The sequence below is a fragment of the Protopterus annectens genome, chromosome 6.part0 (assembly GCF_019279795.1).
Source record: "Protopterus annectens isolate FY-2018-M chromosome 6.part0, PAN1.0, whole genome shotgun sequence".
NCBI lineage: Eukaryota > Metazoa > Chordata > Ceratodontiformes > Protopteridae > Protopterus > Protopterus annectens.
In genome coordinates this window covers 1,469,885,472-1,469,899,698 of record NC_056737.1, presented here as the reverse complement: position 1 = coordinate 1,469,899,698, position 14,227 = coordinate 1,469,885,472, and the positions used below count along the sequence as shown (strand labels likewise).

At 37.6% G+C, this 14,227-nt stretch overlaps 1 protein-coding gene and 1 pseudogene across 1 annotated transcript in view; one reads left to right on the top strand and one right to left on the bottom strand.

The window, feature by feature from the left end:
• LRP1B (LDL receptor related protein 1B) overlaps positions 1 to 14,227 on the top strand; it is a gene marked incomplete at its 5' end in the record, with an annotated part of 5,941,474 nt that overhangs the window by 1,047,014 nt on the left and 4,880,233 nt on the right. Inside the window, one exon of the mRNA XM_044073672.1 lies at positions 7,781 to 7,894. Coding sequence (XP_043929607.1) covers positions 7,781 to 7,894 — 114 coding nt within the window. The remainder of the gene's footprint in view (positions 1 to 7,780; positions 7,895 to 14,227) is intronic.
• LOC122805073 lies at positions 10,784 to 10,909 on the bottom strand (annotated as a pseudogene).

The following is a 14,227-nucleotide window of genomic DNA, read 5'->3' as shown; positions in this document are numbered from 1 at the left end:
GTAGGTAGTGTGAACCATTTTACTATCTTCCATTGATTTGGTGATTTCTCAATGAAGTCCACCAGGTTCAGTAGGCATGACATGCCCTTGACAAACAGAATTGGGTTGGGACCAGTGTTTGGAGGTTTCCCATGTCATTATTTATCATTTTCATGATAATTCTTTCATTGGCTTTGCATATGAGACTAGTGGTGATGATTATGGGTTTGTAGTATCCAGGGTCTGTAGATGGTCTATCTTAATGCAGATGATAACTTTTGCTGTTTTCTATTTATGAGCTACAAAGCCTCTTTGGAGGTTATGGTGAGATAGCAATTCCAGAGGGCCTAATAAGTCATGATTCATGCTAACTGGAAGATATCCTGGGATATTGTCTGGGCCCATCCATGCAGTGTTTTTGGCCTTAGAGAGTTATATTTAATGGTATATCCTGAGGGGAGGTTGAGACCAGAGCGGTTTTAAGTGGATTTGTCTGCCATTAGGTTTTTAATATCTTTTGGCTCAGTATAGGTGACTCTATTAACAATGAGCTATGCACACAATTGGGTATTGCCTTTGAGGCTACAGACATAGCTAAATAATGCATTGTGGTTGTCCTTGTCTTGAGAGATAGACTTTATTTTTCTCTCTTGAGTTATGTGTTTAGTTGAACAAAACTGCTTTTATCCTGCTGGGTGCTACACCTCCTAATTTTTGCATGATTTCTATCTTCTGTTTTACAGCCTACTGATGATGTGATTCCACCAGGGTGGATTGTTTTTTGAGTTAGTTCTGTACTTCTCCCTGGTGAATACAGTGGCCTCTATGCAGCTATTGGCATGCTTGTATAGGGTTTCTGTGGTTAGTTCTACATAGGTAGCAGTGATCCCAGGTTTATGGGGGCTTGAAATTTTGACAGATTGTCAGTTAATAGTAGGGGTTAGCCCTACAGTAGTTCCTCATCATTCTAGGGTTAGCTGGGATTTTGGGCTTTATTTTTAGTTCAAAGGGGACCATTTTATGGTCTGATGCTACCAGAAAAGACATTACACTAGAGGATGTGCATTACTCTCCAATATTAGTGTGGACCAGATCCAGTGTATTTGCTTTCCTGGTAGAAGCATTAACAATCTGGTCTGGGAGTTTGTGTTTATAAAATCCAAGAATCTCTGTGCTTGCATGTTTGCTGATGTATACGATTCCCCTTTAGTAGTAGGGTAATTAATGTTGCCCATAGATATAGTATTGGGATGACTGCTGGGTGTTTCCAATAAGCTTAAATACATACTATGGGTTTCTCCTTCATAAAGGGGGAGCTGTAGCTTGCAAGGAAGTTGTATGGGATTTTGCCTATGGTGATTTGAACATTGAGTTCAAGTGCATCATCCTGTTTGACTAGCCTTGAGGTATATTTGTTTTTGATGCAAATTAAAACACCTCCATCTTTAGTCCCTGTCTGTGTGGTAGCTGGTCTAAATGTGTGGAAGGCATTATAATCGTTCACTGTCGGTATGCGCTCTGTGGATTTATGCCATGTCTAAGTGACTGCACAGATGTTAGAATTCTCTAGGGTGAGGACAGCTTGTAGGGAGTGGAGTTTTTTGTTTAGACTCCTAGCAGTGAGCAGTAACAGCTTTCGATTTTCTTGATTTTGATGCTATATTAGAAGCACCTTCACTTAGGCATTGCCTAAAAAGGACACTATGGGGAGAACAATACTTCAACTACTGTTCAAAAGCCTGGAAAGAAGAGGTGAAGATGTTCTCTGGCAATGCAACATGGCTTGTTCACCATTTCTTTCCATGTTGAAAAATACTGCACTCCTTATAATGACATGAGAAACTAACCAGATATTAAAGTCAGTCATATTCTGTTCATATTGTGGCATCATCCTTGATGAAAGTAAAATGCTGCTCAATGCTACGCTCATGTCAGACTGGGACACATATTCCAAAAGCTCCAAGGCATTTTTCTTCATGTAACCTAGAGGGTATGTCTCAAGTCATTTATATCAACATGGACTATGGCTGAGTAATACTAGTACTTGTTGTCCAATGACATGAGTGCATGTATAATGTGATGAATCCTAGACCCTAATAAGCAATGGCCCGTGACTTTTTCCTTACCCCACCTGATGATAGGGACATCAGTGTATCTGACAATGGAGTTTCTAATAAGCAGAATGTTGGATTGTGTGATGTCTTGCCTTATAGGCTTAGAAATGGAGGCTCCATAGATGTGCTGAATGTATTAATGTGGGTGTTGTTTTAAAAGAGTGAATTCACTGCTACTCGGGGTATTTGTTATATCTGCTTTGGCTAGGAGGTCCTTTGGGGCTTAGAAAGGTTACATTTAACTGCCTCAGCATGTGTGGGTCTATGTGTCTCCTTTGAACTATGTGTGATGGGTGCAGCATGTGTACTACTGGCAAAATGATTGACATTAAGCGTGCTTTTATCTGAGAGCTTTGCCTCCAGTGACATTGTGTTAATATGTCTCTTTCGTACCTTATCAGTTTGTTTGAAAATTAGCTGACTGTCAGTAAACATGCCCCAGGATTCCCGTATGCACCAAGCTAGTAAGGAAGAGAGTGGGAAAGTTCATATCCATGGCAGCAGCCCCTTTCTATTATTTAGACAGTTGTGGTGAGAATATAAATAATTTCAGGATTATCTGTTTTCTGACTCTGGAGGCAGTATTGCAACTGCAAACAAGTAGTCCTGTGTACAACTAGTTATTGGTAAAATTTAAAGAATGCTTTTACAGAAAAGATGTCAACTCATGGTGCCTGCATCTATACAGGGCACTGACAAACAACTGAGAGGAAACTACTAAAACAAACTCTGATGATTTATGGATGAGTTATTACTGTGATACTCTGAAATTAGGTTAGACAACAGATAATAACAAAGAACTTACTAAAAGAAAGAATTAGCTTCGTCAGCAATGAGGAAAAGAAGGGATTCACCTGATTGGCCATTGCCTGGCTACAAGTAGTGCTGGTCACAATACAGCTTCATATTTCTGGGATACAATTCCCCTTTGCTTCTCCTCTTATCATAAGCAAAGCAGAAGCACCAGTCCCAAGATGAGAAGCAAGCTATAGGCTCTTTGGTGATCAACGATCTTGTCTGATATGATGCAGGAGTCTGTATGCTTGTTGTAGTCTTTTCCTGGTAGATGCCTTGAAGACAATCACTGTCCCAATCAGTTACACTCAAGAATTGAAGGTCTGCGCTCCTTCTCTCACCAGGGTCAAAATATAAACATAAATTCCAGTCTGGCGCCTATGAAGCCATTTTCAGGCTTTCTGGTGATAATCAGTTTCCAGGAAATAATGTCCCTATGCTATGAAGATGACTACTAAGAGATGGGGTGTGTTTTTCCTAATAATTGATGATCTTGGACTAGATGTTGAAGTTTTTAAAGGTAATATGAATAAATGACACACACACACACACATTCACATACACAGCCCACTCACCTTCATGTATGCTAGAAGAACATCAGTTCCTTTTTTGGGATATGAAAGGAAACCAAAGCATTTGGAGCAGACACACAGCACCCAGAGCAAAAAAGAAGCACTAATCTGAAGATAACTACTGAGAGATTGGATGTGGGCTTTCCAATAATTGGTGATCTTGGCCTAGATTTTGCAGTTTTTAAAGGTAAGATGGAAAAATGAGTTAATATCCTAAGGGTTGCAGTGTGAGCTGAGTAGTTAGATATGAAAGAAGGGGTAACTCAAGCTTTAGCAATCTAAGGGGAGAGTCACTAATTTTAAGAGTAAGACAGATTGGAAGGGGGTGAGCAATTAGCATTCTGGCTCAATGGAAAGTAGTAGACTGGTCAATAAATGTAAATAGCTGAAAGGAGTGATTTCACAAAAATGAGAATGTTGTGCTTACTAACAATAGCCAATGTAAGAGAAGACGGAAGGGAATATTTGTTCAAATTAACATAAGGGGCAGGCAACTATAGAGATTAGTTGCTCAAAAGAGACACTGCTGTGTTCTCTTTCCTAGTTTAAATATGCAGTTGAAAGGAGAATACAAGTAAAACACTGGGTAAAGAAAATACAAAGTATTAAACATGCAAATTACAAAAAAAAAAACAAAAAAAAACAAAAGCAAACTGACCTTTCCCTTCACAGCAGTCTATAGCAAAGTCTTTCCAACAAAACTGTAAAATAAAACAAACTGTAGGAGAATAATAGCAAAAGTCAAGAATGATGGAAGAATTCAAGTGCAGTCACATACCAACAGTAGTCACAGGGGCCCTGTTACCTTAGGTAAGGATAACATCTCACATATATCTTTCCTGCCTTGCAGAGGGAAGGTAATAGTCATGCCCCACTGCATCACTTTTACATTGGCATAACATGTGTTTTACTTCCTGGGATATATTGACATCAGATAATTATTGGTGCAGTATAACCTTTATATCGTGCTTGACATGGCTCTACATTTTAGTCTGGGGAGACAAGACAAGACATACTACATCATTGTTTATATAGTTTGTTGTTTTTGGCAAATATATCACCTTTTGCAAATTATTATCTGTTAGTACAGGCTGTTTTATCAATTGTGCAAACATGCAGACACTTTCTAGATATTTATTCTTACTAAACTAACTGTTAAGACTAATAAAAGGCACTAGAGGGACTTTACTATATTAAAATAATGTTCTAAAACTTGTAGCACCTCCACAATAATATCTTCAAGGGAGTGAAAATGAAACAAAATGGCACTTTTTACACAGTGTAACAAAACATAATCAATCAAACAATTAACATTTAAAAGCCTCTTAAAATTAAGGATTTCATATTTAACATAATTAAATTTTGGGAAACATACAACATCCTAACGCATTAGTAAAAAGTCTAGTGATATAGCCCCTCTGAAATCTAGTTCAACTTGTTTTAAAATATTAACATAAAAAACAGATGCATCTTTTTTATAAAAACTAAGAAAATGTTCAGCTATTTTTTTTTCTATTTTATCAACATAGAACCTTCCATGGGTTTTTTTTCTTGTGAGCCTAAATTTCTGGAATAAATTTGTATTGCACAAGATGTTTTTGGTAAGCACACGACAGTCGCTACATGGCCTAATGAAACTTGTAATAGTATCTAAGAAAAGCAATACTTATGTACTTCCTGCATACTTGTAGTCCTTTTGGTAACAGTAGAGGAGCTATGTTGTGCAGAGACTAAAGGAAACTGATTTTTTTACAGTTTTCAGTCCGAGCTGCTAGGGTTATTGAACTGATTTCCACCAACCTGAGAAAATAAGTGCAAACTTATGTAGCTGGCTTGTAGCATCAAGCTAAAACCTAATTACTGTTCTCCATACCTGGTATATATAGATATTGGAAATATTTAAACATTGTAATTCCAAATGGAAGCAACAAGTGGAGATTTATTTGTAAGGTTTAGACTTAACCCTTATTCAAAATCAAGCCTGATTTCCAAATACAGATGTACAGTCAGTTTGTATTCATTCATTCTCCAGTTCCCTGTTTAGGCTGATTCATGGTCATGAGGGTGACTGATCCTGTGGGTAGAAGGAGTAGAATCAGTCCTGAATGGGGAATGTCTTATTACAGGATGCATACACTGATGCAAAGACTCACATACACACACACAAACACACGTGCAGACATTTGCACACACACACGCACGCACATGCACACACACACACACACACACACACACACACACACACACACACACACACACACACACACACGCATTTACACATTCACAAACACAGACCACTCACCTTCATGTATGCTAGAAGAATAACAGTTCCTTGTTGGGATGTGGAAGGAAACCAAAGCATCCAGTAAAAACTCATTAAGACACAGTGAGGATGAGACATATAAGTCAACTAAGCCAAGACGCAAACTGGAATGAACATGCCATTTGAACTGGTAACTCTAACTGCTGTATGACTTTGCTATGCAGCACATTTGATTTTGAATTCCAGAATAGTATCCATGTTCTTAATATTGTTTCTGCTAGTGTAATACTGCCTCAAATGATTTATATCAATTAAAAGTAGAATTTGTGTTGCTGATCATCGTATTTTTCCAGAAATTAATCTCTACCCTGTTTGTATGGTTAGATTTTGCAAATATGCTATAAATATAGTCAGAGACTTTGAAGCATAAAATCTAAAAATAATTTTTAGGACCACAGAAGTCTTTAACACTGGTAGATGAAATATACACTTGCTAGATACATTGCCACATATACATACAAAAGACAGATTAACGGATATAGGTTTATTCTCTGACTGACAGAAATGTTGAAACCAGCTGCTTCTTGTTACATTGTGAATGCCATTAATATTAAAAGCTATACTTAGGAACTTTCATATTCTTGACCATTTAAATCTGGTCTGTTTGTGTGATGCCATTACAACAACTCTGCAAATAACTTAAGGCCACCTTTGTATTCAGTCTAAACTGTATCCCAAAAATTTTAAAACATTAATGTAATGGTCCTCAAACTTCTTGGTGTATTTCAGTCCATTTACACACCTAACTGTGCTCACAAATGTAAATACTAATATAGAAAACTTCATATTTGTAAGGGACAAATCGTTGTTCTTCTGACAACTGCTGAAGCACAACAACATTAAGTCCCTATTCCAGACATGTTCAGATTATACTGTCTGGCAAAAACCTTGAATAATGCTATTTTATTCTGATCCTTTTATTATTATTACTGCCTTCTACTAAGTTCCATTCCCGTATCTTGCTCTAAACATTATCATCAGTTATTTCACACAAGGCTATAATATTGCTCACTAACCTCACCTACACAAAGGCTGTATGGCAAAGTTAGGGTACCATCACAGACATTTGGTATCACGTGGTATTTTGAAAACATTTTTGCAACTCCTAGGGAAAGCTGCATAAGAAAAGTAAAAAGATTGCACAGCATTATGTAGGTTTCCGTTTAATATATCATTAAAACGATCACCTTTGTTCCCCTTGCAGTTTTTTTCATATGATTGTCTACTTCCTCTGCTTTGCATAGGGTATGACATTGTTTCTCTTTCCTGTTCTGGTGATTGAGGTGCTTGAAAATAGCTACAACATCTAATCTCCCTTTGTGTCTCCTCCTAATAGTGCATAGGTCATGACAGCATAGTTATAAATCAGGTTTGTACATGTAAAAAGCCACCATGAATATTTATTTCTTGCCTACCTTATTTCCATTCTGCACTTACTTTGTAATACAGTCTGTGAAGGAGGTCATATAATTCAAGCATTGCACCTTCAATTGGTATCTGTTGGCAGTTGCACTTATTTTTTTTTCAAACGGTCTTAGTGTGTATAAGAGTTTGAAAATTGTTTCTAATGGATTATAATGTACTTATTAGTTTTTCAGTTTATCTGCAATGCTCAAAACATGATAATATTTTAAACTGGTTTATGTTTATTTATTCATTTATTTGTTTGTTTATTTATCTCATTATTTATTTATTGGCATTTGTTAACCAGGTTGGTCCAGCTGGGCTTGTGTCCTATTTCCATTGGAGACCTGAGGAGAAAAGCTTCAAAAAAACAGAAACAGTTTACAGAGAATCAAACATTTGAATCAAAAATATGGTCAAAATTAGTTATACAAGAATGTTAGTGAGACAAAGCAGAAATGCAAACACATAATATATACATATCAATACTTTTACAGACTAAAAATATATTTACATATTTACAAAAAGAGTTTATTGTCAATTATATTTATATTTTGACCTTATAGCATTCCCTGGTGGTGAATTGCCTCTGTTCTGCAAACCAGAAGAATTTCAGTGCAGAAATCATCAATGTATTTTGAAAAGGTGGAAGTGTGATGGGGATGATGACTGTTTAGATGGCAGTGATGAGGACCCAGAGATCTGCTGTAAGTACTTAGCTTAACAATGCATGAGTAGTGATACTGCAGGATTATAGTGGAATTCAAAATGTCATCATGTATGTAAGAAATAATGCAGCTGGAAGCTTACAATTTCCATAAAATGCATCTGCATTTCAAATTATGCACAAGAATGTAGTTTGTCTTCATAAATCATCACTTTCCACTGATTATGCATCACATGAGAAAACGGCAGTGAATCTATAAATATATAAACCTCTTTACCAGCTACACTGGGATGTATTTTATCTTCAGGGTCTGTATTCTGGTTTGTTCCAAAATGAATCATTAATCATATTTCAGTATCCTTATTATGTTCACCATCTTATGACTTGAATAACTACTTAATTAGATTCATTATCTCCTTGTAATAAAATATTATCATCCAAGTTCTTTGCTTTTATTTAACATGTAATTTAAAGAATGTTTTCTTAGTCACAAATCGTATGTAATTAAATTACTAAACTTGTAATGCCATACAGTTATCTGAGCTTTTAATTAGTCTGCTTTAAAATAACATGGAACAAAGTTGAGCAATGAATCCCTTTATTAAGCCAGAAACACATACTCATACCAATAAACGGGCAGATGCCCTTGTCTCCTTGAGATGTAATCTGTTTTTTTTGCAAAATGTAAAACACCATATATAAGGCCTTCCACAATGAAATAAATTTAAAAGATGATGACAACATTATTCATGTGGTCATCTTTCTATTAGCGTGCAGTATTTTGATTAATCATATAGGCTATGTATTTATTTATACATTGGTTATTTTCTAGAAAAGTATGTATAAAGTAGCTGTAAAAATGTATTCAAAACTAGGTAATAAAACAAATTTATTATACATGTTATTTGAAAAAAATCCTGATGTATAACTTAGTGTTTATGTTATTGCATTAAAGCCTGATTAATATGTCATTTAAAGGTTGCTGTATGGCTTTTTGATGGTACATCAACAGGTTTTACTTTGTGCATTTCTTTGACTCAATGATTATGATGTAGCTTGCAAACAATCAGCTTATTAAGAAGTGTATGGAAAATTCTACAAAACAAGAAGTTGTATTTTCTGATTTGTATTCTGTAGGTGTCTCAGAACATGCAGCTTAAATTAAGTTGTTGATAAACCAAATTATTGTGGAGGATTCTGTTCAACAGTCGGCTTCATTTATTTTAGTTTAATTTAGTTTATTTCATTAAATTGCTATAATACAACTTCTGTTTAAAAACAATTCCAGTAGATCAGTAGAGCATTATAAAGTGTTCATAAGCCATAAAACTGCATTTAGCAAAGTATTTTTAATGGTACCCTTAAACGTTCAATGAGTTTTGTGCTTAAATATAACAGGTACATATATTCCACAAGAAAATGGAATGGTAGATAAAAGGCCACTATAATGAGGTCTTGACACCAATCCTTGGAATTAATGGCAGCACCCTATTGGCTGAGTAAAGGTCATAAACAGGAGAAAGGGGCATCAAAATGTCCGTATAACATATATGACCCTTGTCATGATCAGATTAATAAATGATTAAAATCTTAAATGCTGAGAATAGCACCACAGGGATCCAATAATATAAACACCCAAACTCCAAAACACTAGACTCATGTTCTTATAACATTACTTTATCAGGCCTGTCTTATACTATACATACTTGACTCTAATATTTAAATTTATTAAGCATATGATATTCATGAATTATATTACTATGCAGCTCATTGCATCTTTCTTTGCTTTGTATTTCTAAATATATAACTAGTTTGTAGCAAAAAAAAAAAAAAGACTCCAAACACCAGTATGTTAATGTTAAACTATAATATAGCAAAACATGAAAAATTCAATCCCCTGAATATGAAATTTTGGACATAATGAAGTAGTCAATGTCATTGTTAACTTTCCTGATAATCCATGTGGGTAAATACCATTAAATGAATTCATGTTATATGATACTCAAAATTAATGGTACCAGATTCAAACAATATTTTGAAAGAAAAATAAGGTGGTTTAGCTTTAAAGAAATTTCAGAGTGTTTGTATCTTAAATAATAACATGGAAAGGCAAGGCACAATGAATCATATATGCATCTATATGTGCCTGATCATGACCCCATATTGTCAGTCCTGACATTAATTTTGTGTGTCATACAACATGTATAGTACTCCAAAAGTACAGTAGAAAGGCTACAGTAGAACTGCAAACACTAACACTAAACATCACGCATCACAGCTGATGACAGACATAGACCACGTTTGAAAATAACTGTTGGTTCCTCTCAACTATGAGGTCATTAGCATTCTGACAAAATGCTAAATATGATTTCAACTGAATATAAAACACTTTCTCAGTTTCATTACAACATGACATTCATTGACATAGGTCTTACATATGAAATTGTCTCTTCAGGTTTCATACATTTAGAAAAAGTCTTAAGAAAGGATATAGGAAATAGCCCATTTTAAAGATTAGAAAAATGCATTCGTTATCAAAGTTAGTCAGGCAGAAATCAGTTTGTAGTAATACTAGGTAGGATGAACAATTTTTTTTTATGTTTTGACTCCAAATGCCTGCTGCTCATTACCATCAACAAAGTGAGAGGCTTTCATTCAGGTAATCATCAGGACTGGTTTGGCATTTTTACCCCCATTGCTGCTTTTTATTTTTACAGCACACTAGGCTATGCTATTTGCTTTGTCATGCAGTGGGTTGATCATGGAGACTGTACTGTGTATAGCTTCATAGGTTCTTATGTAAATACTAAGCTATCAGTCTTCAAATTATTACAAGCCTAGACAATAACCAGAGGTCATACTCAAACCCTGTACCTTGTATCTGTGAGTTCAGGACCTTTACCAGAATGCCAATCCTTCCCCCTAAGTTGAGGTAACAGAGCAAGTACAGTCTTCCACTACCATCAATTATGCATTTGAGTTTCCCACATTTGGGAAAATCACAGGGTCATATCAACCCTTTTTGATTGTGGTATTTCCTCTGTGAGATAAGTATTACCATATAAACAATCCAGATCTACCTGTATTTCTGTCTGGACACAGGAGCGATATCTTTCCTAGTCTCCAGAAAAGAAATCACCCCAGATTTGTCTGCCCTCAAGTGTGGTCAACCATCCCAATGCCCACTGGGTGAGGTGAGTTGGTCAGAACTCTTCTTTTCTCTCCCTCCCCACTTGATTGTTCTACCCCACCACCTGACTATTCCATTTCCTTCCCTCCTTGCTGGGCTGTTCCATTTCTGTCCCTCCCCTTCTGACTGTTCTATTTCCCTCCCTCCTTACCAGGCTGTTACATTTCTCACCCTTCCTGCCTGACTGTTCCATTTCCCTACCTCCTTACTGGGCTGTTACATTTCTCTCCCTCCCTGCCTGACTGTTCCATTGCTGGGTCCACGTACTGAACCTCAGTCTTTTGGGCTGCATAAGGGCTGCATCCCTGAACATCACAAAGACAGGCAAGTAGGATAAGCTGTTAAAATAAGATTCAGGAATTTTATAGAATAATTGCTTTATACTGCAACTAAATACAGTCCTCTGAAAACATATTTCCATTATAAGAATGCCATCAGACACAGTTTAGAAGATTTCACTGCTGATTTTTGCAGTCTTCTGAGCAAAAACACTCAAGCATGCATGTAAATCATTACATTCATTGGATGAAAAGGCAAAATGATTCACTGTACTGGATGTATAATACAACCCATCTACAGTTCAGAAAAGTTTAGTTGACTAGTTAGATGTCATTGAAATCTCAATAAAAAGAATGATGACTTCTCATGACAGATCTTTGGCTTTCAAGCTAAACAGTGTTTCTCTAATTTAAGTTTGTTATCCACATCAGAAGTAAGAATCCTCACTCCTGCATCAGCTTTTGTCCAAAACTTTTCTAGTACAAGTGCCTGTTGATTGTATGAGTGCTAGTCATACCACTTGGTACAGCTAATATCAGAACAGGGGCAAGCTCACCTGCAGCATTGGAGATGACTCCTTGTCTATGTTGGTGTGAACGACCTGAGACGTACCTCCCTGGACTACATGAAAAGAGACATGGAAGAGCTCTCCGATCTTGTAGCTGAGGCAGGTATGACCCTAGCCCTGAGTAGCATTCTGCCATAACCCAGAATGATGCCGCAGTACAAGGACAAAATGATTGACTTCAACAATTGGGTAAGCTTCTGGTGCCATTCTAAAGGGATCCAGTATCTGTCTGCCTGGGATGACATGGTCGACAGACTACGATGCTTTGCCAGAGATGGCCTGCACCTGTCACCCCTGGGATTCCGTATACTGGCTAAGGTTCTTGCCGCCTCTATAGTGCCTTTTTTAGGCAAGGTTCAAATGACAAATTCACCACTGTAACAGGAACAGGCAAGCAAAAACTGAGGGTGATGCTACTCAATGCCAGAAGTCTAAATCTCAAAATACTCTCACTCAAGGGACTCCTTAAAATGGAGACCATCAATATTTGTGCAGTGACTGAGACCTGGTTCAAGGCTCCAGAGAGCATCCCTGCACTACCAGGCTATAACTCATAAAACACTTTTCAGCCATGTAACCTGGACCAGAACACCAAAGGCGGAGGTGTATCCATATTCATTAAGGAGCCGAGGTTATTCAAGTGCAACTAACTCTGGGCAAAACTGCAATCCAAATTGTAGCTTGCTACAGATCACCCACCATGCCCCAGGATTCCCACTCCTCTTTTCTTGATGTACTGGAAAATATTAGGGTTCAACCAAACACCCTAATAATGGGCGGTTTCAACTACCCCACCATTAACTGGGAAAACTACTCATGTACCAACTCCTTCGGTCAACGCTTTCTGGAATTCATAAACTCCATTGCCCTAGATCAACTTATCCACACCCCCACCAGGGACAACAATATCCTAGATCTAGTCATTAACAATATGAGTGACCGGTGTTCCACACCTGAAGTCAATGCCTCATTGGTCCGATCCGACCATAAGCTAATTACCCTATATATCCACATCCTGCCTCCACCCCCATTAAGGAAACTATAATAAAAAATTTCTCCAAAGCCAACTTCATGCTTCTTAAGACAGAAGTGGTGAACTTCATGACACCCATGCAGATGGACAGTACAGTTACGACTACTGAATCCTACACAATTGCACTTTATAAGCACTTACATGAGTGCATGGATCGTGCTCTCCCAAACAGAACCAAGACGCTATCCTCCAAAAAAAGAAAGCCAATCTGGTGGTCCCCTGCTTTAAAGAAACTGTACAACAGAAGGAAGAAACTCTTGCAAAAGAGAGTAAAATCCCACGAGTGGAGGAGCTCCCTGGTCAGCCTCAGTAAGAAGCTGCGATCCCTGATAAAATCCTCCAAAGCTAGTTACGAAAACAAAATCGCCACTCATTCTAAAGACAACCACAAAGCATTCTATAGCTATGTCAAGAATCTGAAAGGCAACACTCAGATCTGCTCTGAGTTACAGCACAATGGCACTAAATATACAGACCCAACTGATATTGCCAACATCCTGGCAGATAGGTTCAGTGCTAACTTTACCCCCTCTCACTTCCTAAATAGCCCGTCTCTATACCGGAAGAATGCAAAGTTCCTGTAATCACGGCTGCACAGGTAAAAACCACACTCTCCAAAGCCAAGAACACAGCATCCATGGGACCAGACAACATCCCAGGCTGCGTTCTACACGAACTACAGAACGAACTGGCACCCCACCTAAGTACCATGTTCAATCATAGCCTCACCTCAGGCTTTGTGCCTGCTGAATGGCGCACAGCAATGGTTATCCTACTCCACATGGGGGGAGCCACCACAGACCCGAGAAACTACCGCCCCATTAGCCTGATGAGCCTGGTCTGCAAGGCTATGGAATGTATCATCATGGAACTTATAAACAAAGACATTGGTAATCTCCAAACTCTGGATCCCACCCAGTTTGGGTTTTTAAAAGGCAGATCATGTCTCCTAAACCTGATAGACTTCTTTGAAGCAGTCACCAAAGCTGTAGACAAGGGTAAGGTGGTTCACACAGCCTATCTAGATCTTGCCAAGGCTTTTGACACCATCCCCCACTCTGGAATTATAGATAAACTCACTAAACTAGGTATAAATCCCTATGTCACAAGATGGGTTGCCAAGTGGTTCACTGACAGAACCCACACTGTAAAAGTAGCAGACTCCAAATCCGACTTCAGACCAGTGACAAGTGGAGTACCACAAGGGTCAGTCCTGGGTCCGCTCCTGTTTGGTATCTACTTCTCTGAAGTACAGGCTAACACAGAAGGTCTTTGGCTAACGAAGTTCGCAGATGACTGCAAA